At 41.2% G+C, this 25,607-nt stretch overlaps 1 protein-coding gene across 1 annotated transcript in view; it reads right to left on the bottom strand.

Moving 5' to 3' along the window:
* Positions 1 to 25,607, bottom strand: part of LOC311279930 (CUB and sushi domain-containing protein 1) — a 682,447-nt gene that overhangs the window by 129,108 nt on the left and 527,732 nt on the right. Inside the window, exons 28-29 of the mRNA XM_084391753.1 lie at positions 23,075 to 23,213; positions 8,178 to 8,365 (exon numbers count right to left, since the gene is read on the bottom strand). Of these exons, the coding sequence (XP_084247879.1) occupies positions 8,178 to 8,365; positions 23,075 to 23,213 (327 nt within the window). The remainder of the gene's footprint in view (positions 1 to 8,177; positions 8,366 to 23,074; positions 23,214 to 25,607) is intronic.

The following is a 25,607-nucleotide window of genomic DNA, read 5'->3' as shown; positions in this document are numbered from 1 at the left end:
TTTTCAACCTGTCTCTTGCCCAAGCAGCTGTACCAACATGCTTTAAATGCACTTCCATTGTGCCAGTGCCAAAACACTCCAGCCCGAAGTGCCTTAATGACTACCGCCCTGTAGCACTCACACCCATCGTAATGAAGTGCTTTGAGCGGCTGGTCCTGGCACACCTAAAAGACTCTCTACCATCCACATTGGACTCACACCAGTTTGCCTACCGTAGCAATAGGAGCACAGAGGATGCAGTCTCCATGGCACTGCACTCTGTGCTCACACATCTGGACAATAAGAACACTTATGCACGCATGCTGTTTGTTGACTTCAGCTCAGCATTCAACACTGTCATCCCAACTAAGTTAATAGCCAAACTTGGAGACCTGGGCTTCAACACCTCCATGTGCAACTGGATTTTGGACTTCTTGACCAACAGACCCCAGAATGTTCGATCAGGCTCCAACTGCTCCACATCCATCACACTCAACACTGGTGTACCACAGGGCTGTGTGCTAAGCCCGTTCCTCTACTCCCTCTTCACCTCCGACTGCAAGCCTGTGTACGGATCTAATTCCATCGTCAAGTTTGCGGACGACACTACGGTGATTGGTCTCATCAGCAACAACGATGAGACTGCCTATAGGGAGGAGATCAAGCACCTGGCCACATGGTGCACCGAAAATAACCAGCTCCTCAACACCACCAAAACGAAGGAGCTCATCGTGGACTTCAGGAAAGTGTCAAGAGGCACACACGATACCATCCACATCAATGGAATGGCTGTTGAGCGTGTCTCCAGTTTCAAGTTCCTGGGGATCCACATCTCGGCGGACATGACCTGGACAACCAACACCTCCAGCCTGGTCAAGAAGGCTCACCAGCGCCTTTTCTTCCTGAGGACACTGAGGAAGAATCAGCTTTCCTCCACTATCCTGGTGAACTTCTATCGCTGTGCAATAGAAAGCATCCTGACCAACTGTGCTACAGTGTGGTATGGGAGCTGTTCTGTTGCAGAGCGCAAGGCACTGCAGCGGGTGGTGAAAACCGCCCAGCGCATCACTGGGACTCCACTACCTGCCATCGAGCACATCCAGAGGAAACGCTGTCTGCATCGAGCTCGCAGCATCCTTAAGGACTCCTCTCACCCAGCCCACAGACTGTTTTCTCTCCTGCCCTCCGGCAGGCGTTTCAGGTGCCTCCGGACCAGGACCAGCAGACTAAAGAACAGTTTTTTCCCCAGAGCTGTCTCTTTATTAAACTCTAACCCTCATTGATCCCACTCCCCTCATATACTGATTGACTCTCCTCTCCCTCCTCACACCTGCCTCCATTTTGATATTTGCAATACTATAATGTTCATTTGCACTGCTGACTGTTATTACAGTAACAACTGTTTACATATGCATCTTGCACTACTACCTTGACTGGAATATGCTCAATTTGCACTGCCGACTGTTTATTTACAGTACCGACTGTTTATATATACATTGCAATATCGTACCTTAACTGTAATATGCAATTACTTTCCACTGCACTTTCACTCGGATAGCTTCTGTCCAAACTTTATTTGCACTACTTTAATCCATTGTTATACTGCTCATTAGCCTAACTTATACATATATCTATTTGTTAAATTCTGTTTATAGTAATAGCCATCTGTATATTATGCTCACATTCTGTTTATAGTAACAGCCATCTGTATATATATTCATAGTACATATCTATCTGTAAAATTATGTTTATAGTAACAGCCATCTGTATATTATATTCAGTACATATCTATCTGTAAACATTCTGTTTATAGTAATAGCCATCTGTATATTATTATATTCAGTACATATCTAGCTGTAAACTCTGTTCACAGTAATAGTTATCTGTATATTATATTCATAGGACAATCTATCTGTAAATTTTTGTTTATAATAGTATTCAACTCTATATTTATTCAGTACATATCCATGTTCTGCACTTATGGAACCACTGTATATCCTGCACTTGCTGCTATTGCACTTCTGGTTAGACCTAAACTGCATTTCGTTGCCTTGTACCTGTACTTGTGTAATGACAATAAAGTTGAATCTAATCTAATCTAATCTAATAATAATACTAACTAATAATAAATAAAAATAAATAAATTAAGGAATAATCACACTTTTTCTTTTATGTTGCAATTTTAACAGTACAAAGCTCAGTTGTGTCGCATGTTGTTTGACAAAGAAAGTTTAATTTCATATAAAATATCAATTAAATGAATGTTTTATGTCTTCAATTGATTCCTAGAAAATTCACAACACAGAATTTGTGGAAAACCAAACATTTCATAGATATATATATATTTTTTTTTACTAAAAGGGTTGTTTTTATTAATATTCAAGCATCACAGACAATGGCAGACAGCGACCAAGGCAGCTCTGGCATAATGTCAATAACACTTCTACAAATGACATGCCTAAATTACCAAATAATGGTACTGTTGGGTTCCGGCACCGAGTTTCAGGTACCGGTACCAGTTAAAATGTGAACCCTAGTTTCTGGGGTTTGGCCTACAAAAATGAGTCATCGCTGTAGCAATCTACTGAGCTCTCTTTTGCGTCTAATAGATGAGGTTATCATTTACTGTAAGGCTATCCAAGGGGGTAAATGGATGCTGCGTTAATTGTGTTAAATATTTTTGACACGTTAAACAGAAAACTATATATATGAATGCCCCTGTTGTGAAATGTTTAAGTCAGTAATTTGATTCCTACATGATTTTAATTGACAGCCTTAAATATAAGCAGTCATACCTGTAATTGAACTGACCCTGAACAAAACTAATCAAATGCACAATCACATCCCGCTCTTGTGTCACCTGCCAGCCTTTCCCAGGGCTGAGACAGGTACCAGACAGAAAGAAAAAGAGAGGTAGCATGAGACGAGAAAACAAGATCGACAGTGAGTGTGAAGAGAGAGTAGACAGTGGCTTGAGGGCATTATGCATTAAAGCGAACTAACACCAGGGGAAAGGCAGGTGAACGCGCCGGGGATGCGGAAGATGGTCTCTGTCCTTCTGGCACCCGACACCGGGAGAAGGACAGTTGGAGAAAGCTCCGGAGGTGGTGCTTGGAGAGGCTGCCAAACAACTTGACAGTTAACAGCTATCTGCCTGCGCTTTGGGGACCTGAGAAAGTGGGAAGGAGGTGGGGAAGATTCTATCTGCAAAATTGCAAGTGTGCAACACAATCTTCCTCGTTTCTACAACAACAGAGGAACAGCAAGTGCACCTGGAGTGAACCGCACAGACTAAAAGGAATAGGCCCAAAAATAAATATTCTGTCGTCATTTACAGCATACATGCTGCCTTTGGGAAAGGGGATCTTAACATTCAAACAGAGTATTCACAGTTCTGCTCACCCTAATCTGCATTTCTGTCATGAGACTGCCTGCCTTCACTGCCACTATATATTTCAGATTCAATAACTCCTTATTAGCAGGCCCACATAAGATGTGTGGAAATTTTACGCATTCTTTTGCCTTATTTTGGGTGGAATTCTTCAAAATGAACTGAAATGTGACTAAATGAGTCAAGATTGCCAGTCACACTCTTAAGGGAAGAGTTCACCCAAAACTGATAATTATGTCATTACTTTATTATTCATTATAACATGCATTTAAAAAAAAATATATATATATATATATATATATATATATTATAAATCATAACGCTTTACTAAGAGCATTTTACCCAAAAGTTTGGCTGAGGAGATGCTGGGTCCATAATTTATTAATAAATGATCTCATAAATGAAATCTCTGATCTAATGCAATGGCATTCCTACCTCTGAAAGTGTTTCTTAAGTGTCACACTTTTTATTATATATTTCTCCATTTATCTATTGTGTTTTTCCTCAAGGTATGAGAGTCATTAGACTGCAATATTCTCATATTCATTTCTTTCCCCTAATAAGGGCATTAATAATTGGGTTTACTGGTGTGTGATGAACAATAGCAGATAAAAGATTGGCTTTATATAAAGGAAAAAGTAAGCAAATAAGGACAATGCATTAATTAAAAGAAAATTATGACACATTCTAATTAAAGCTTCAATGGAGAGAGTGAGACACATATTCAGACCTTAGAATAGAAAGTGCTGTGGTTCCCTCGAAGCAAAGGCAAGAACAAACAGTAAACAATGACATAATCACATTAAGATCTGAGCTTGTGGACAGTTAAATGGACAACACTAATGATTGAAGGAGAAATCCGAACTCTACACTGTAAAAACTGAGCATATTGTAGACTTGGAATTAACTTTTATCCCCGTTGTTTAATTCACGGGACCGGACACCAGTTATTTGCCAAGAGATCTCTTATTTATTAACAAATATCAAGACATAGGAGAAAAAGACAATTTACTGGAGAGATGTTCTCATACCCAGCTTTCTCAGTTCCGCTGGACACAAAGGTTGGGATTTATATGCTACTTGCCCAAAGAAATTACATTACCAGAAAAACATGTTGCTTAAGTGTAAAATAGAATATATACCTCACGCTTACACTCGGCACAATCCTCTTTCTTCTCATTCCTAATATAGAATGCTGTACTACAGCCGACGTACTGTTTACCCTTTGCATCATTGGAACAAATGTTACATTGCGCACACTCCTGTATGGCCAAATATAGCTCATCCCATGTTTCTCCTCTGCACACATGTACATACACACCCTGACTTCACAAAATACATTATATAAATGATTATGAATACTAATAAAGAATAATAATACTAAAAATAACATTAAACAATAACATTTTAGTCGTCAATATGCAGTTATAACATTTAAAGAGCTCATTTCAAACATCAAAGATCCACTTATAATGAGTGTTGGGGAAAGTTACTTTTAAAAGCAAGGCATTACAATATTGCATTACTTCCTAAAAAATTGCGTTACCTGATTCGTTACCTGGAAAGTAATGTATTAAAGTGTTACGTTACTTTTGCATTACTTTTTCTTGCTTGCTTGTTTATTAATAACAAAACAAACAAACAAAAAACTTCTACTTTTAACAGACTGAATTGCCCATTTACACCAAAAGTTAAATAAATAAGCTTCAGACTGAAGGAAATATAAATTCAGTAGAGAAACAAACCTTCCAGCTGTGCTGCCATTCTGGATTGCAGAAAAACAGGATTCAGGAGAAGAAAGTTCAACACTATTACTTCAGCAATTAATGAATTAATTAATTAATAAATAAATAAACAACAAATGCGCTGTTTATCTTGTCATTTTTGCTTATTAGTATGTTTGAGTTGGATTATCGAAAGTTAGCAGCAAATATATTGGTAAATAAAGTGAGATTAAATTCATAAAGTATATTTATGTAATGTATCATTTAATTATTGAAGGTTTGTGTAATATTCTGAATTTGTATTTCCCTGCTTTTATTCATTTTGAGGAATACTGAATCTGCACATAACACCTTTGCAACTTACTCACAAATTTCTTATTTGGAAAAAAGTAACCGATATTATATTGTAAAATTAAAAGTAACGTTTTACTTTACCCGTTGCTTAAAAAAAGTACTCTGATTACATAACTTGCATCACTTGTAATGCATTACCCCCAACTATTTAGAACCAAATATTGTCATTCTGTCGTTTTTCAATACCTTTTCCATTCCTACTTATAGACGTAAAAATTAAACAGACCATTGCTTTATTACTAATGTATATTTAGTTGTTATATAGTTTTTTTTTTTTTTTAACTGATGCATTCTTCAATAAGAGCACCTTTCCAAAGTATGCATTATATTGTGATAGACTCATAATCCATGCTGAAATGTGCCAAACCTTCTGTTATTTATATCTTATCTTATCTTATCTTATCTTATCTTATCTCTTATCTTCTTATCTTCTATTTTTTTCCTAACATTGGGATTCTGAGTAAATGCAGAGTGGCAGGTGCTAGAAACTAAACTAATGTTTTACAGATCTACACTTTAAAACTACACTTTTAAAACAGTCACTAGTGATGGAGAAATTACATTTCACCTTTAAAGTCAAGTCAGAAGAAGAAATGCTTATGAAATGCTATCAATAATATAATCAATACTTCAGAATTAGGTGCTCTACCAGGATTTCAACCACTGCATAGAGAGAGACGTGAAGCATATATTTCTAATAGTCACATCACTTGTGCGTTGATCGTGCTCTCTGATGAGCTTTCACAGCAAAAATCAAACTCCCATGTGTCACTCAATTTCCCAATAAACAGGACAAACCTAATGCCACAACATAAAAGTGAAATCCTGAAGCATTGTGGGATGTTGAGACCATCACAAAGCAATATAATACATTGGCAAGCAAGCTTTTAAAATGTATTGGTATTCATGTGGAGCAAAGACAAAAGGTTGAAGTCAGAGTTCATCTACAGTGTGCAATAGGCAGCCATTAAAATAATTACAATTAAAATATTCAACAATCCATGAACTGCATTTTTACTCAACCATAATCATCATATAAAAAGGGCCACTGGGAGTGGAAATGATTTCAGGGAGGTGCATAGCACGTTAGGGACGGTGCATTGTCATTGTCGCATGCCCTGATTTTCAAAACACAAACTCACATTCTTTTTAAAAGAGCATTTACATAGGGCAGATTGCCGAAACTTGCTATTTCAGTGGGGAATATTGCCCGGTATTCACTGAGAAAGGTTAATAGTATTACTAAAGAGAAACACAACATATAACTCAATACCACTTAAGAGGGTTTTTTTTCTTTCTTTTTTTTTTTGGGACTAATTAAAGGAAAGTTGTACGCCTGTGAATCATTTAACAAATGCTCTTTCACTAACACATGCATTTTGTACTCTATAATAATAATAATAATAATAATAATAATTTGTTACATTTATATAGCGCTTTTCTGGGTACTCAATGCGCTTTACACTTCAGTACTGATGCCAAAGTTCCAAGTGGCGGTATTGCTAAGAACCTCATGAAAAGGCTACACAAGCACAATTGTCCTTCCTGTATTGATGTATTTTCTACTGAAATAGGAATTTGTAACAAGACATATTGAAGCGTCCTTTTTTATAACATCCTATGGCCTTGCATGTTCGTCTTATCTGTGATTAAATATTTTCTACTTGTTATCAGTACTCAGGGCACATCCTTGAGATAATTTTGGATATGTCCCTGAGTGCAAGGCAAGTCATCAATATGTTTTATTCAATATACTGGAAGAGAAAGACTTTATTTAGGAGTCAGATTTAGGAGTACACTAGTATAATGATGGCCTCAAATCTAATAGGCATGGACTAAAATCCCACAAAGCCCTCCTGTTTGAATTCAATGGAGTCTTTAATATCAGCATCTCAAATATATAAAAATGCAGTGTGTGCTTTTAACATGTCAGAGTTCCCTCAGTCTCTTCTTCTTAGGATGAGCAGGAAATATCTGCAAAACTCAAGAGTCCTTATCTGGTCATCCGGGTCAGCATTTAATGGGTGTTACAGTATTGATGAGTTCTTACTTTAATTTGTAAGTTACAAAAGAGCTGCTCATCATTAGCTATTGTCTTGTTAAACCTAATTCCCTCCAAGAGTTCTTAGATAATTCAGATATTCTACCCAACTTCACAGTCCACATAAAAGATAAATATCCATGGTCACTCACTTAAGACGAAAGCAAATCTAATTACTACAGCTTTAAAACTATCTGACGATCCTAAAAAGAACCAGCTTTTTTAGCCTAGAGAATTATGAGGTTTATGCAAAACCCAATGACATCTCTAGTTCATTTTTCACTCCAAATTTAAAGAAATAAATGATTTTTAGGATTGCTAAGATTGTTTGCACTTTCATGCCAATTAAGCATTTATCATTATACCTCCTTATATAATTCTGATGATCTAAATTCTCATTCACTTTAATGTAATATTAAAATAATATTATTTAACCTGTAGAATTAATAATAATAATAACACATTCATGAAAATTCAGGGAGAAATGTCTTTGAATGTCATTCTGCAAAAAATATGTCCTCAGCAGCACTAGAAGTTATTTTATTTTATTTTGAAATGTGACCTGGACATGTTTCCATGACACTCAAGCTTAAAGGCAGTCTGAAAGTGATCACTGACCCCGTCAGTGCTTTGTTTCCCAACCCCTCCCTCAAGGGAACATACCATGCACCTACAAGGTGAGACTTGCCTTTATATTCAATGGCAAAACCAGACATCCCCAGGGAGGCATCACTGCGGAAGGCCAGGAAAAGGCTGTTCCCACTGCTCTCGATGCGTTCAGGAACCTGGTTCCCCTGCAGACTGATGATCAGTGGTCCGTTGGAGTCTTCACCCTCATAGATATGGAGGAAGTCATAGCTGGGCTCCATGTTAAAACTGCACAACAAATGAAGAAGGAGTTAAGAGTTGCTAGATATTTGATTCAGTTGTGAGGCATTATACATAAGGTCCCACCAATGTACTAAATTTAAAGCCATTAGAATTATTTATTTATTTAATTTCACAAGACCCTTCCAAATCCAACCATATGTTGAGTTTTGGATGTTGGTTTTCTGCATTGAAAGGTCATGTAGAGGTGTCCAAACCAGGGGTGCGTTTCCCAAAAGCATCGTGAGTCAACTATGGTCGCAAGTTCCGTCGTCATCAGCATAGTTCAACAAGTCTGTGTTTCCCGAAACCATTAGCCTGACATCGTCATACTCAGTTTCTAGTCAGAATATGAGTCTGATACTGCTCCATTGGGCTGTGATTAAGGGGCGTGTTGCAACCGAACCAGGAAAGAAAATGCATCTGCACTCAATTGGATAGACCTACAACCAATCAGAGCAGCGGAATGTTCTTCATTCATCTTTCTGATCGACAAATGCCTTGATTGCGGTTCTCTGTTCCTCTTTTAAAATTAATGCGCTGTCGATATCTTCTAACACATTCTATATGCCTTTTAGTTTGTCAAGATGGCGGAATCTACACATCTCAATTCTCCAGCGGCAGTCATCTTTGTTGTAAACGAATTCAACCCAAGCGCTCTTTGGATGATTACGTTACTGTTGATCATCTGTCCATCATCGTATAAAGCCCGCCCAGACAATTTGATTGGTCCGAACAGCTCTGGTTCGAGCATAGTTGCTCCACAACGGATCAAGTCCAGACCGAACTTCCCGACCTCAAATGTTGTGGGCAGGGCTAAGTTGGGCTGGCATCCAGGCTACGAAACCATAGTTCCAACGAACATTCGTAAAAAGTATCGCAAAGTTGTGTGGTTGGACAGCTCTAGACCTGTGCTTGGAATCATAGTTGCATGTTTGCATGACATGTTGACTCAATAAATCCTTATCTTGAGAAAAATAAGCAAGCTGATATTCAGTACTATCTGTATCTTTTATTTAGAATATATACAAATGTAATTATGTCTTTTAGTTTGTCAAGAGATTTAAAACGTCGTTTTTGAAGAGCGTGCATGTGCGAACGTGCTCTAGTATGTAAGAACCAGGTAAGTACGAGCCTAGATTCAATCTGGAAATAAAGCAAAATAACTGAGAAAAATTTGAAATTAGTCCTCAGATGCCATGTCCGTAATTTATAGCAAAACATCTAGCATTAATTCGATCTCAAACAGATTCATTAAAAGTAGTTATTACTCCACCACCTGCGTGACATCATTAACCTACTTGGTTGAACGACCAATTTGCGACAATATGGTTTCGGGAAACAGTCCCGAACACTTGATCACCAATACTTATTTTTTTCAACGATGCATCGTACACTGTTATATGTGAAACACACCCCTGGAAGCTTAACATGCTTAACAACATTTCTGTAAAACTAAATAAAGCAGGGCAAAACACTGATTATTCACAATATCTTAGCTTTAATGTGCTTAATTTGGCCATTAAGATTCCTAAAGAGCATGTCATTAGACTAGACAGTCTCTGACATTTTTCATGTATTAAAATGTTTTAGTAATTTATTTCTATTATTATGTACTGATATGTTAATACATACAAATAGTTGTTGATAAATGCTTTTAATAAACAAGGATGTTAATCCAGGAAAGTGTTCAAGTACATCCAGTGACCAGTACATCCTCGCTTAACCTGCTTTACTAGAAAGCCCACTAGTTCCCAGAAGGGAATCCTTCATTGTAGTTGGTCTGTTTGTAATTGTAATGAAAGTCCATTAAGTCATGATGATTTTAGCAGAGTGAAACACAAGCAATCATAATCATTCTAAATATGATGTGACTGAGTTGATGATTGTGCTTGTGGATTTGTGTGTGAAGGCTTAGATACAAGACACTCATTCAATTGCAGTGATTTGAATTCATAATATACTTCAACTGATGCATTTCCACCCCTAAGTACAAAAGAAGAAACGAAAAGTACTAAAGCACTAAAAAGACAATCATTAGCTTCTTAGAAATTCTGTTTCAGGTCTTCATCTTGCAAACCTGCTGGCTCCATTTTAAGACTTGAGGGTAAATTAGAGTATTCTGGGAAACTAAGCATCCCACTATGATCCATAAAATAATAGCTATTTAATTAAACATAATGAAACATCTATGAATTAAAAAGAACCTCTGATTGGTGGCTCTGATTATTAATGTAATCTGGCAATGATATACTGACCACATCTGTCTAGAAATGCCTCATATGAACTTGGCACACTCCTTGGCCATTGAGTGTTTGTCATAAGCTAAAAAAAAAATACTGTTAATGTTTACTGTCAATGTCTTACCAATAAGAACCTATACTACAAGCTTTGGAATTTGAACAGGTCTGTTTATAATGTTAAAAGTCATTGTCATTTATACAAATTATACGTTTTAACCACTTGGTGGAATTGGCAGACGTTCCCTTAGGCATTATGTGCCGTGGTAGCGCGTCAAAGCATTCTCAGGTATAAATATGCAGCTATAATGCACATTGGTGATTTTGAATTAATATTTCCTGTCGATATACAATGGTTACATACTGTTAAAACTAATGTTGTGTTGTGGCTTGATTTGGTAGTGTTGTGGCTTGATTCCATTGTGTTGTGGCTTGATTTTGTTGTGTTGTGACTTGATTTCATTGTGTTGTGACTTGATTTTGTTGTGTTGCGGCTTGATATCGTTGTGTTGTGGCTTGATTCCGTTGTGTTGTGGCTTGATTCCGTTGTGTTGTGGCTTTATTTCGTTGTGTTGTGGCTTGTTTCCGTTGTGTTTTGGCTTGATTTCGTTGTATTGTGGCTTGTTTCCGTTGTGTTGAAGCTTGATTTTGTTGTGTTGTGGCTTGATATTGTTGTGTTGTGGCTTGATTCCGTTGTGTTGTGGCTTGATTCCGCTGTGTTGTGAACTTATGTTTGCTTTTTAAATGTTGTTGTGTTGTGCACTACTCGGCCACCGTAGTTGAAAATTTATTTACTGACAAATTATTCACTTGAGCATAAACAGCAACAAATGATTTTGCAACAAAGAGTGTTTGACTCTGACTGTACATGAGTCTTTACATATCAAAAATTGCAGATCACAGATTGTAATTTACATGTTATTGACATGATGCGGCATTACTGTTAGATCCATATCTTTCTGTAAATGTCTATTTGCAAATCCTGTCAAATTGCGACTGTTTATCAAAGAATCCAGTGAAATGTAACAAAGACAGCTCTCTCCTGAGATATAGTTGAAAATAGATTTCAAGGAAAAGTTATTTTTAGTCTAGAGATCAAAGAGGTGAACATGAGGTGATCACGGAGAAGTAGGCGCTGATCCGTGTCAGAGAGTCTTGTGCTAATGTATTCATGCAATACAATACAAGTCGTTTTGGTTGCTTGGTTTCGATAAAAGCCGTTTTTGGACTAAAGGATGTTTTGAGTCCTGAAACATACAGTATGTTTTCATAGTATAATGCACTCTTACAGTATATGTAAAAAGGTCAAAGGAACATACAGTACCGGGCACGTTAGTATTTTCACACACAAAAAAAAAAATAATAAATTTAAGCCAGTTATTTATATCATTTGCTGTACTGTGTCAGTAGGAAATATAAGTTTACATTTCCAAACATTCCTTTTGCCATTAATTGTAATAATCCAGTGAGATTTTTGTATGCACAAGGAGTCTGACATCAGCTGGGGTTCCACATGGAGATCTGATCTAACCATCATCGAGTCCATCTGGGATTACATGAAGAAACAGAGAAAACTGAGACAGACTAAATCCAGAAGAACTGCGGCAAAGTCTCCAAGATGCTTGAAGAAATTTACCTGCAAAGCTACCTGAACAACTATGTGCAAGTAGTTGCACTATCAAACAACTGTGGTAAGTAGGATCAGTCCACAAACACGGTGAGTAATTTGTGTCTTCTCCTGTTATTGTCACTTGCACTTCGTGTCACATGTATAGCATGACATTCTATGTCAGCACAGAGAGCTTAAATTAACGTTAAATATGTGTGTGAACTCGCAAGTATGATGTCAGGCACTGTAATTTCCTCTGACCCCCATCCTGTTCGCCGGAGTGATGAGATACTTAGTAGACTGTCCTCAATCAATGGCTGGCTGTCTAAGTGGTGTCTGCAAAATAATATAGAATTCATAGACAATTGGAAAGGTTTTTGGGGCAGACCAGATCTGTTGAAAACAGATGGTATTCATCCCTCCTGGGATGGTGCTGCTCTTCTCTCTAGTAATATGGCACATAGTCTTAGAGCTCAAACATGAATTGGGGCTCAGGTCAGGAAGCAGACTGACAGGCTAAACCGACCGTCTCAAGTCACTGAGGTCAGATAAATCCCATCACATAGAGATTCTTTCACCTAGATATAATCATATAGAGACTGTGTCTGTTCCCCGAATTCCCCGAATTAGGAAATACAAAAACTCCCAAACCCATTTAAGGGTAAAAATGTATTTGATGTTCAACAAATAAAAAACATATATAATACAGATGAACAAATTATGAATCTTGGGTTGCTGAATATTCGACCCCTTACTTCAAAAGCACTTATTGTTAATGATATGATTACAGATTTTAACCCAAATGTGCTGTGTTTGACAGAAACCTGGCTAAAACCAGACAATTATATTACTTTAAATGAGTCCACCCCACAAGATTACTGTTATAAACATGAGCCTCGTCTGAAAGGCAAATGGGGGAGGTGTTGCTGTAATTTATAATAATATCTTCAGAATTACTGAGAAGTCTTGTTTTAAATATAATTATTTTGAAGTGTTGGTGCTTAATGTAACACTATCTAGTGTAAATGATAAAACACGTTTGAGATTTGTGCTGGCTACTGTATACAGGCCACCAGGGCACCATACAAACTTTATCAAAGAATTTGCTGACTTTCTATCAGAGTTAGTACTGGCTGCAGATAAAGACCTAATTGTCGGTGATTTTAATATACATGTAGATAACGAAAAAGATACATTGAGATTGGCATTTAAAGACATTCTAAACTCTATTGGACTTAGACAACACGTGTCAGGACCTACTCATTGTCGTAATCATACTCTAGATCTAATATTATCACATGTAATCAATGTTGATGCCGTTGAAATTCTACAGCAGAGCAATGACATCTCAGATCATTATCTAGTCTCGTGTATACTCCATCTAGCCAAGGTTGCAAAGCCGACACCGTGTTACAAATATGTTAGACTTATCACTTCTGCCACTAAAGATTGCTTTATTAATAATATTCCTGATCAGTTTCATCTCCTCAGCATCCCAGACAGCTTAGAAGAACTCGATTTTGCGACAGAAATTTTTGACTCTCTCTTTTCCAGCACTTTAGACACAGTAATCCTTTGCACTTAGAAGATTAAAGAAAATAGTCCAACGACGTGGTACAACGAGCATACTCAGGCCCTTAAGAGAGCAGCCAGAAAAAATGGTGTGCAACTGGAAGAAAACAAAACTAGAGTTTTGCATTTCGCATTTCATGGAAAGACAGCTCGATTGCATACAGAGAGGCCTTAAAAACAGCTAGATCTGCTTATTTTTCAACCCTATTAGAAGAAATTAAACAAAACCCTAGGTATTTATTTGAAACAGTGGCTAAATTAACAAAAAATAAAGCTTCAACCCCAGATGTTTCCAAGCAGCACAGCAGTAATGACTTTATGCACTTCTTTACTAACAAGATTGAAAATATCAGGGAGAAAATTATAACTATGCAACCATCTACAACAGTATCGCATCAGGGAGTGCATTGTAGTCTCCCGGAGGAAAAATTTGATTCATTCATTGCTATAGGAGAGGAAGAATTTTCTGAACTCTTTAAATCATCTAATCGACAATATGTGTGTTAGACCCTATACCGACTAAGCTATTGAAAGAGATGCTTCCAGAGGTCATAGATCCTCTTCTTAATATCATTAATTCATCTTTGTCATTAGGATACGTACCTAAAACTTTTAAGCTGGCTATGATTAAACCGCTTGTTTAAAAAAAAACGCAGCTTGATCCTACAGAATTATTAAATTACAGGCCAATCTTGAATCTACCTTTTCTGTCAAAGATACTAGAAAAGGCTGTATCTTCACAACTATGTTCCTTTTTTAGAAATAAATGGTATCTGCGAGGATTTCCAGTTAGGATTTAGACCGTACCATAGTACTAAGACAGCTCTCATTAGAGTCACAAATGATTTGCTCTTATCATCCGATCGTGGATGTTTCTCTCTATTAGCGTTACTCGATCTTAGTGCTGCATTTGATACTATTGACCACAAAATTATTTTAAATAGACTAGAAAATTATGTTGGCATTAGTGGAATTGCATTAGCATGGTTTAAATCATACTTATCTGACTGTTATCAGTTTGTAGTAGTAAATGAAGAGATGTCTTATCGATCACAAGTTCAGCATAGAGTACCACAAGGCTCAGTACTAGGACCATTGCTGGTCACTCTGTACATGCTACCCATGGGAGATATCATTAGGAAGCATGGCATTAGTTCTCTTACGAGAGGTTCTCTCGTATTGCGTAAGCTAGCTTACGCTGCGGGAAAGTCTCCTTTCACGAGATACTGAAGCCAAAAATTATCCTAATTTTTTAAAACTTGTCAACGCAGTGCGGCAGCCTGCAGACCTAGGGCAAGCGAATCGCGTGCCCATTGGCTGCTCTGCGGCAACTGCAGCAGCCTATGGCTGAGCCTTGCGCGTGACGTCACGTCCAATGAGCGCGCTTGGCGCGCTTAGTGCGTCACAGCCCGTCATTAGGGGTGTGGCTTAGCGTATATAAGCAAGGAACAGAGGCTGCTTCGCTGATTTCTGTCTCTTCAGCGAAGCTCTTCGCATCGCTGATCTCCGAGGAAGCCGCCGTTGAATCCAGCGACCAGCACGCCGAGGATCTCAGCCTGAGGACGCCGGCCGCTCGCCGCCTTCAGCCTTCCCTGCCTGCTGCGCCATCCGGCACATATATCCTTTTCTGCTCTGTGTTGTGTGTGTGTGTGTCCGCCGCGACACACTTGCATCTAAAAGAGCGCGAGGCGTTGTTTCAAATGCCTCGCACATCCTGTGGCTCGTGCAGAGCCTCGCTCAGCGACGGAGACCGCCACGTGCTGTGCGCTCTCTGCCTGGGTTTTGACCACGCTGTTCGCGCTCTCTCCGAGGGCGGCTGCGAACAGTGTGAGGAGTTACCGATGTCGACCCTACGGGCTCGACTCGCTAAACTTGAAGAAACTCCATCTTCTCCGGCCGCTTCTTCCGGGCCACGAAAGAAGAAACGTCGCTCTCAAAGGCCGCCGGAACTGGACGCTACAGCTGAGCGCTCGCCGGAACCTCTCCCGCGAGCCTCGCTCTCTCCTTCCCCCCCACCCTTCTCCGACGCGCAGCGGCCGGCCACTGCCCGCACTGCCGTCGCCCTGGGGGACGATGCAGATGATGCCGCTGACAGCTGCTCTCTGCTCGCGTCTGACAGCGAGGAGTGGTCGGGCTCGCACCGCTCCGCCCCCTCGACTCTGGAGTCTTCTCGAACCCGCGCTAGTGTTGACGCAGAGCTTCTCCGCCTCCTCACTTTAGCGGTCGAGAGAATGGGACTGGATTGGTCCCCACCTAAGGAGCCGGAGCCCAATCGCCTCGACGGGTTTTTTCTGCCTAGCCGCCGCCCTGCGCCTGCCTCTAGGTCAGCACCCTTCCTGCCTGAGCTCCACGCAGAGCTCTCTAAGTCCTGGAACGCTCCGTTCTCCACCAGACTCCGCTCGCCAGTCTCCTCGGCTCTCTCCCAGGTGGACGGAGCCGCCGAGAACGGCTATAACGGCATCCCCGCCGTTGAGGATGCTGTGGCAACGCACCTTTGCCCGCCGTCTGCTAGATGGCGCTCAAAGTCTGCCCTGCCGTCTAAAGCCTGCAGGACCACCTCAGCTCTCGCCGGCCGCGCTTTCGCCGCCTCCGGCCAGGCTGCTTCCGCCCTGCACTCAATGGCTATTCTTCAGATCCTTCAAGCCGACCTCCTCCGTGAACTGGACGAGAAGGGCTCGGATCAGTCTGCCTTTACCGATCTGCGCAGCGCTACGGATCTCGCGCTGCGCGCTACCAAGACCGCTGCTCAAGCCATCGGCAGATCCATGGCCGCGCTCACCGTCATCGACAGACATCTCTGGTTGACGCTCGCGGACATGAGTGAGTCAGAGCGCGCTGTGTTTCTCAACGCACCACTCTCGCCCACCGGCCTCTTTGGCCCTGCGGTCAGATAACTCCCCGTCACAGGCCATTTTTGAGATTCGCCTTCGACGGTCGAGCTTATCAATACACAGTCCTGCCGTTCGGCCTGTCTTTAGCACCCCGTACATTTACGAAATGCATGGACACGGCTCTCGCTCCCCTGAGGAGTCAGGGAATGCGAATTCTGAACTACTTGGACGATTGGCTCGTTCTAGCGCAGTCAGAGACAGAACTTGTGTCTCACAGAACAGCGTTACTCGACCACCTGGAGGGTCTGGGTCTAGCGGTCAACTGGACCAAGAGCTCGCTCTCGCCCCGGCAGTCGATTTCCTTTCTCGGAATAGAACTGGACTCGGTGGCGATGACGGCCAGATTGTCGGAGCAGCGCGCGCGCCGCATCCAGCGCCTCGCTGCATCCTTCAAAGAAGGCAACCGGGTTCCCCTGAAGGCATTCCAGCGCATTCTGGGGCATATGGCCTCAGCTGCAGCGGTTCTTCAGCTGGGTTTACTGCGCATGCGCCCGCTTCAACGCTGGCTGAGAACGCGCGTATCCCATCGAGCCTGGGCGACCGGCGGCTCGCTAATCAGAGTGACTCAGGTCTGTGTCTCAGCCCTGCAGCCCTGGCTAGCAGCCGAATGGTATCACACAGGAGTGAATATGGGAGTGGTTTCACACCGGAAAGTTGTCTCGACAGACGCGTCCAACCTAGGTTGGGGAGCGCTCTTCGAAGGCAGACCGGTCTTTGGCCACTGGTCAGACCAGGAGAATCTCCTACACATAAACTGTCTAGAGATGCTCGCGGTCGAGAAAGCGCTCATGCACTTCCTCCCTTTCCTCCATGGTCACCATGTTCTAGTCCGCACGGACAACACTTCAGTAGTGGCCTATGTGAACCGCCAGGGCGGTGTCAGATCAAAGCAACTCTGCGCCCTGACGGAACGCCTCCTCGTATGGGCTCAGCACTCTCTGCGCTCTCTGAGAGCATCGCATGTGCCTGGCCATCTGAACGAGGGCCCCGACAGACTGTCCAGGGACAATGTTCCCCCTGGGGAGTGGTCTCTACACCCCCAAACAGTCCAGTCGCTGTGGCGCCGCTTTGGCAGAGCGAAAGTCGACCTCTTTGCGTCAAAAGACAACGCGCACTGCCCAGCGTTCTTTTCAAAGAGCGAGGACGCGCTGGCCCAGTCTTGGCCCAGCGGCCCGCTATATGCCTTTCCACCAGTCTCTCTGCTGCCTCAGGTTATCGAGAGAGTCAGGAAAGCGCGCCACACAGTGCTCCTCATAGCCCCGTTCTGGGAGAACCAAGCTTGGTTCCCGGAACTCATGCAATTGGCAGACTCAGCCCCTTGGCCGATTCCGGTGCGGAGAGACCTTCTCTCTCAAGCCCGCGGCTCGATTTGGCATCCCCACCCAGAGCACTGGTCTCTGCATGCGTGGAGCCTCAACAATTACATGCTGATCTACCAGAAGGGGTGATGAACACGATCATACAATCTAGAGCCCCCTCCACGAGGCGGCTCTACACGTCTAAATGGTCTGTGTTTAACAAATGGTGCACTACCAAAGGGCTCAATCCACAGACATGTGGGGTCTCGCAAGTATTGTGCTTCCTTCAAGAGCTACTGGACGCGGGCAGGTCCCCCTCCACGCTCAAAGTCTATGTCGCGGCCATTTCAGCGCTCTCTGTTTCAGAGCCGGGCCGCGCATTAGGAAGGAACGAGTTTGTCATCCGCTTCCTTAGAGGAGCGAGGAGGATGAACCCCCCGCGACCCCCTTCGGTTCCTATGTGGGATCTTTCACTGGTCTTAGACGCACTGAAAGCACATCCCTTTGAACCCTTAGAAACTGTGGATATGAAATACCTCACGCTCAAAACCGTTTTTCTGATAGCACTGTCTTCAGTAAAACGTGTGGGAGACCTTCACGCGTTATCCACTAACGCTGCGTGCCTCGAGTTCGGACCCAATGACTCTAAAGTTATTCTCAGACCGAGGCATGGGTACGTCCCAAAAACTTTGGGCACTCCCTTCAGAGCGCAGGTCATTTCCCTTTCAGCCCTGCCGAATACTGGCTGCGAGGCAGATAGTCACCTCCTCTGCCCAGTTAGGGCGCTGAGAAGCTATATTTCGCGCTCCGCCGCCTTCAGGCGTTCAGAGCAGCTTTTTGTTTCGTTTGGTGGGCGCACCAAGGGTCTCGCCGCCTCGAAACACACCCTGTCCAGATGGATAGTCGATGCTATCGCAGCTGCTTACGCATCTAAAAACCTGCAGTGCCCCTTGGGCATTCGGGCACACTCCACCAGAGGCATGGCCTCATCGTGGGCGTGGTCCAGTGGGATTCCCATTCATGACATTTGTGCAGCGGCAGGCTGGGCCTCCCCCTCCACATTTGTTAGGTTTTACAACCTGGAAGTTCCCGCCTTGCAGGCCAAAGTGCTATCAGTCTAAGTCTCGCGTAAGCCAGCCCACTGTCTGTGCGCGGGCTACGCTGCTGATTTAGCTCTACTGGTTGAGCTGCACTATATGGAAGTGTTAGTTGGACCGGCTGTGCCGCTCCCTGCCCCATATTATGTGCTTGTGTACTGTGGTATCTTGGCCGCCCAGCTCCGCTTCGCGTTCCCTGGGCTCCCCATGGGACTCATTCAGGATGCTGGGCGCGCGCACGGCGTTGACAAAGGTGTTCCCGCAGCGTAAGCTAGCTTACGCAATACGAGAGAACCTCTCGTAAGAGAACGTACTCGGTTACTAACGTAACCTCGGTTCTCTCTAGAGAGGGAACGAGTATTGCGTAACCCGCCGTGCTCTCGCCACGAGCTCATTTTCGCTTCATGCGACAGAAACCAGCGAAGCAGCCTCTGTTCCTTGCTTATATACGCTAAGCCACACCCCTAATGACGGGCTGTGACGCACTAAGCGCGCCAAGCGCGCTCATTGGACGTGACGTCACGCGCAAGGCTCAGCCATAGGCTGCTGCAGTTGCCGCAGAGCAGCCAATGGGCACGCGATTCGCTTGCCCTAGGTCTGCAGGCTGCCGCACTGCGTTGACAAGTTTTAAAAAATTAGGATAATTTTTGGCTTCAGTATCTCGTGAAAGGAGACTTTCCCGCAGCGTAAGCTAGCTTACGCAATACTCGTTCCCTCTCTAGAGAGAACCGAGGTTACGTTAGTAACCGAGTACGTTTTCACTGTTATGCTGATGATACTCAGCTCTATATTTCTTCATGCCCTGACGAAACTTACCAATTCACAAAATGAACGGAATGCATAGCTGATATAAAAATAAAAATAAAAACTGGATGACTAGTAATTTCCTACTACTTAACTCTGAAAAAACAGAGATTCGAATTATTGGACAAAAAAATTCCTCACGTAATAATCAAGAATACTGTCTAACACTTGATGGCTGCTCTGTCAAGTCTTCATCGTCGGTTAGGAACCTGGGTGTGCTCTTTGATACCAATCTTTCATTTGAAAGTCACGTTTCTAGTATCTGTCAAACCACATTCTTCCATCTTAAAAATATATCTAAATTATGTTATATGCTCTCAATGACAAATGCGGAACAATTAGTTAATGTGTTCATGACATCAAGGCTAGATTATTGTAATGCTCTTATGGGTGGTTGCCCTGCACGCTTAATAAACAAACTACAGCTAATCCAAAACGCAGCAGATAGAGTTCTTAAAAAGAATGAAACTGTTGGTCCATTACTTAAGTGTCTTGATGACATAAAGGCCTGGATGGCTCTTAACTTTTTAAGTTTTAATGAAAGTAAGACAGAAGTGATGTTTTTTGGTGGCACCACTGGGACCCCCTGTGCCGATCTGGGTTCCTTGAGTCAATATATTAAGCCAACAATCACTAACCTAGGGGTTAAAATCGACCCTGACCTTAAGCTGGACAGACAGATTAGGTCAGTGGTTAAAACAAGTTTTTTTTTTTTTTTTAATTGAGGCAATTGGCCAAAATAAAGCCATTTTTTTCTAGGCAGCACTTTGAGACAGTAATCCACGCCATTTGTCACCACTCACCACTCGGTTGGATAACTGTAATGCACTGTACGTGGGGGTCAGTGGGTCCTCTATTGCTCGTCTCCAGTTGGTGCAAAACGCTGCTGCGCGTCTTTTAACTGGAACCCATAAATACGAGCACATTTCCCCCATTTTATCCTCACTCCATTGGCTGCCTGTATCAAAGGATCCATTTTAAGATTATTTTATTTGCGTTTAAATGCCAAAATGGTCTTGCTCCTCCCTACATCTCTGAGCTGCTACACCCCTATAGACCCACCCGTTCTCTCAGGTCAGCCGATCAGCTGCTCCTAAGTGTGCCAAAAACAAAGCGCAAGTAAAAAGGGGACCGTGCTTTTGCTGTAGCAGCTCCTAAATTGTGGAACGATTTACTTCTGCACATTAGACAGGCATCTTCATTGTCTGTTTTTAAGTCTATTCTTAAAACCCACCTCTATTCTTTGGCCTTTGATAACTGAAATTGACAATTCATGTTTGGTTATATTGATGGTATTGTTTCAATGTATGGTTTGTTGTTTTTATTTTTATTTTATGGGTTGTGGGAGCTTTGTATTTAGGGCTTTTATGTATTCATTTATTGTTTTACTGTACAGCACTTTGTGTCCACTTTGGATTTTAAAGTGCTCTATAAATAAATTTGGACTGATTGATTGATTGATTACTAGAACCAGGAAGTATGAAAATATTAACCCGGTTCTATCAACACTGCATTGGCTCCCTATTAAACATTGTATACATTTTTAAATATTGCTGATTACTTACAAAGCACTAAATGATTTAGCTCCCCAGTACTTGTGCAAGCTCTTAAGGCACTATAGTCCTTCACGTCTATTGCGATCTCAAAATTCCGTCCAGTTGATAATACCTAGAATATCAAAATCGACTGCTGGCGGTAGATCCTTTTCCTATTTAGCACCAAAACTCTGGAACAGTCTTCCTAACATTGTCCGGAAAGCAGACACACTCTGTCAGTTTAAATCCAGACTAAAAACACATCTCTATGATCTAGCATACACATAACACATTATAAACTTCTATAATTCAATGTTAGGCTGCATTGATTAGGTCAGCCGGAACCGGGAGCACCCCCAATAAATCCTGATGTACTCTTTACATCATAAGAAGAATAGCGCCTGCGCTAATATTAGTCTCTCTGTTTATCCCAAAGTTTACCGCAGTCCACCGGATCCAGACCGTATCCAGATCTGATGAAGGACCTGCGCCTGGACACGACGACAACGCAGTCCTGAAGTGTCAACCAGTCTCTCCCCTGTGAAGGCCCCCTTCTCCTTCCCTTTACCTCTGTACAGATAAAACGTTGTCAAAATAGTTCCGGTTCACATGGCTACTCGGAAGCGATAAATAATTCTGCGAATGAGCGGGTGAAAACGGTGTTGTGTAAGCGGCCCCTAAGTTAATAACTAATGATCTTTGCAACGGAAGTGAATCGATCAAAACTAACTTTAGCTGGACAATAACTTTATTCTAGGGCTGCTGTAAAGCCAAAACAATCTCTGTTACTTTCATTTCCTATTATCACTGTAAAGCTGCTTTGAAATAGTCCATATTGTTAAAAGCGCTACAGGTATATAAATGAAGGTGACTTGACTTGACAAGTGTACCGAGGACTAAATCTGTTTTAAATGCACAGGGTCACACCAAATACTGATTTGATTTAGTTAATAGAAGTTAGTTGATAAATAAAATCTATTTATGACATAATCTGTTAATGTATCCTCACTTTACAGCATTGCCTAAAATGCCTAAAACTTTTCACAGTACTGTATCTTTGCAGGCAAGTTTCTTTGAGCGTCTTGGAGAAGTTGCCGCAGTTCTTCTGGATTCAGCCTCTCTCAGTTTTTTTTTTCAGTTTCTTCATGTAATCACAGACTGACTCGATGATGGTGAGATCAGATCTCTGTGTGGATCATACCGGCTGATGTCAGACTCATTGTGCATACAGAAATCTCACTGGATTATTACAATTAATGGCAAAAGGAATATTTGGAAATGTAAACTGATATTTCCTACTGACACACTACAGCAAAATATATAAATAACCTTTGTGTGTGTGTGTTTGTGTTTGTGTGTGTGTTTGTGTGTGTGTTTGTGTGTGTGTGTGTTTGTGTGTGTGTGTGTGTGTGTGTGTGTGTGTGTGTGTGTGTGTGTGTGTGTGTGTGTGTGTGTGTGTGTGTGAGTGAAAATACCAACATGCCTAAGACTTTTGCACAGTAATGTATGTCCCAATTGCATATGTTGGCTCAATTCAAATACACTTAACATTTATAGAACCTGAAGTTGAAAAACAATTCAGTTCTGAATGGTACATAAACCTGTAAAAGATGTTATACCCCTTTAGGTGGCATTAGAGTCAGAGGTGCCCAGCGCTGCATGAGCACATTACCTTTTGAAGATTAAAGCGATGACAAAGTCAGGGTTGACTTTTATCCGCCAGTCACACTCTTTTCCTGGTGGGTAGGGTTGAGGATAGTTGGGTGATAGAATTACCCCAGCAGGCCCTGTCACATTGCCCCCGCAGGTAGCTGTCATAACAAGGAGAGTGAGGTTGAGAGATTATTTAATGTGATCCTTCAACACAGTAATAATAAACAATGTTAAAGCAGCCTGATTACAAGATGATTACTCTGAGCTCATTATCAATTAATATAGCAGGACAACTACATGCCAAAACATTAAATAATAATAATAACCAATACATGTAACTAAGATTTATTGTGAAGGAGCTCAGGCAGGACTTCATTACCAAACCATCTAAGAGATTTCTAGATATGAAGGGTATGTCTTGTTTGGAGAACAAAAGTATTAATATACTGACTATATTGACTGAACACACAAGCAAAAAAAAAAAAATATATATATATATATATACTTGATGCTTGCCACTGATCGATACTGTTAGAATAGGACCTGCCACTTTTTTTGCTGGCATTGGTTCTGGAAATATTTTTCCCATAAGCAAAAAAAAAAACATGAAAAAATATTTATGTCATGAACCAGATCAATGAGCTCTGAGATCACAACATAAAAAAAAAAAATGGTATAAAACAAAAACTGAAACTAAGATTGTGATACAATAAATATAAACTGAAATAAAGACTGTATAATTTATAATTTATAATTTATATATAATTTATATAACCCTATCGTACACCCGGTGCAATGCAGCAACAGGCGCGATGTTTTGCTAGTTTCAGCCCGAAGCAGTTATCATTTTCACATCCTGCACCATGTTGTTTAAATAGCAAATTCATTTGCGCCCATGTATGCGCCCATGGGCTGCTGGTCTGAAAACGAGGTGTGTTCAGGAGCATTGTTGGCGCGTTGCTATTTTGAGGAAAACTGAAATTTAGTATTTGTTTTTTTGTTATTTAAAGGGTACATTAGTAATATGTGCCTATAGGAGGGTGCACAACGTGCGTACACTCTGCTTATTACACACAAAGGGATCACAGCAGCACACAAACATGCCAAATATATTTAGAAAAAAAGGATTACAATGTAAAAGATTATTATTGTGTGCATAAAGATATGTTGGAATCCGGCTTGTCCCGTAGTCTGCTTGCGCGCTTTAACCTCGCGCATGAGCTGATCCGTTTCCTCTCCGGAGAAGCGTTCAGTTTTTCCACTTGCAAATTCTGCCATGTAAATAGCGAATCCGCCATGGCGCGAGCCCAACTGGCTTTTAAAGGGAATTGGAGATGAGACTCTGATTGGTTTATTTCACGTTACGCTCAAAACACACCCATTACTCATTAAGAGAATAGGGACAACCCTTTTAGACCATAAGCCACGTGCGCCAACCATTTTTCCCATTGTTAACTAACCAAAGGTGGATTCAGACACACCCTAAGTGCACTTGCCCTGTGCGCTTTACACCATGCACTTAGATCATTAAAATAGGGTCCTATGTCTTTTATGATGGAATGAACTACGTCCCATGAAGCATTGCAAAAGACTGAAAAAATGGCAATACACTATAAAACTACTGACTGAAGTTAATGGCCATTGTATAAAATATGATGGATTATCGGTTTATGAAAAAATAGTCAAATATATACAAATATAAACATTTATGGGAGTGAGCAGATCATTGTAGATTCATATTCTAATTCCTGTTTCCTTGTAAACACCCTTTTCTGATTGGATTTCACTTTAGAATTATGGGTAATGGTGCATTACACTGGGAATTCAGCAATTAAATTGTTCTTTTCTCTCTCTTAATGAAGGTACAAAAGCATATATCATCCTGTAACAATCTCAGAGCTCACGCTAGGTCTGTCTTGAATGGTTTAAACATTATCATTAAAAATCAATTTCTCTCTTCAAAGAAGATGAATGTGATTTTTACTTCCTGAACCTGGCAATTGTGTGCGGTATGACCTTGTAGAATTTCATGGAAATATTAAAGCATGACATCAAAAAATTCAATAGGGACACTGGAGGGAAAAAAAAGAAAGAAAGAATAAGAAGCAGAAAAAATACTGGAGGTCTGAGAGAAGGTCATAGTAATAATATAAAAGCAACTGTGTAATGCAGTGAGTGAGACAGCTGAACCACACCTAATAAGGATCACAAGCTCTTGTGAAATACATGGAAACTGTTTAAAGACAACCTATAGTCTGAAGGCTTTATAGACAGATTTTCAGGCTTCCTAATGGTTTCACACCTAATTATTCACCTTAATTCCAAAAAACAACTGCAGTTAAATGAATAAATAGTTCACTTCAAAATTAAAATTCTGTCATAATTTACTCACCCTCAAACCTGTATGAATTTCTTTCTTCTGCTGAACACAAAATATGATATTTTAAAGAATGTCGGTAACCAAACCCAATTTTTTTTTCTACTATGGAAGTCAATGGGGTCCATCAACTGTCTGGTTACAGACATTCTTCAAAATTGTTTTCCTTTGTGTT

The sequence above is a fragment of the Rutilus rutilus genome, assembly GCF_951802725.1.
Source record: "Rutilus rutilus genome assembly, chromosome: 20".
Classification (NCBI taxonomy): domain Eukaryota; kingdom Metazoa; phylum Chordata; class Actinopteri; order Cypriniformes; family Leuciscidae; genus Rutilus; species Rutilus rutilus.
Note: the sequence above shows the minus strand (reverse complement) of the source record. Positions and strands in the feature narration are given on the sequence as shown.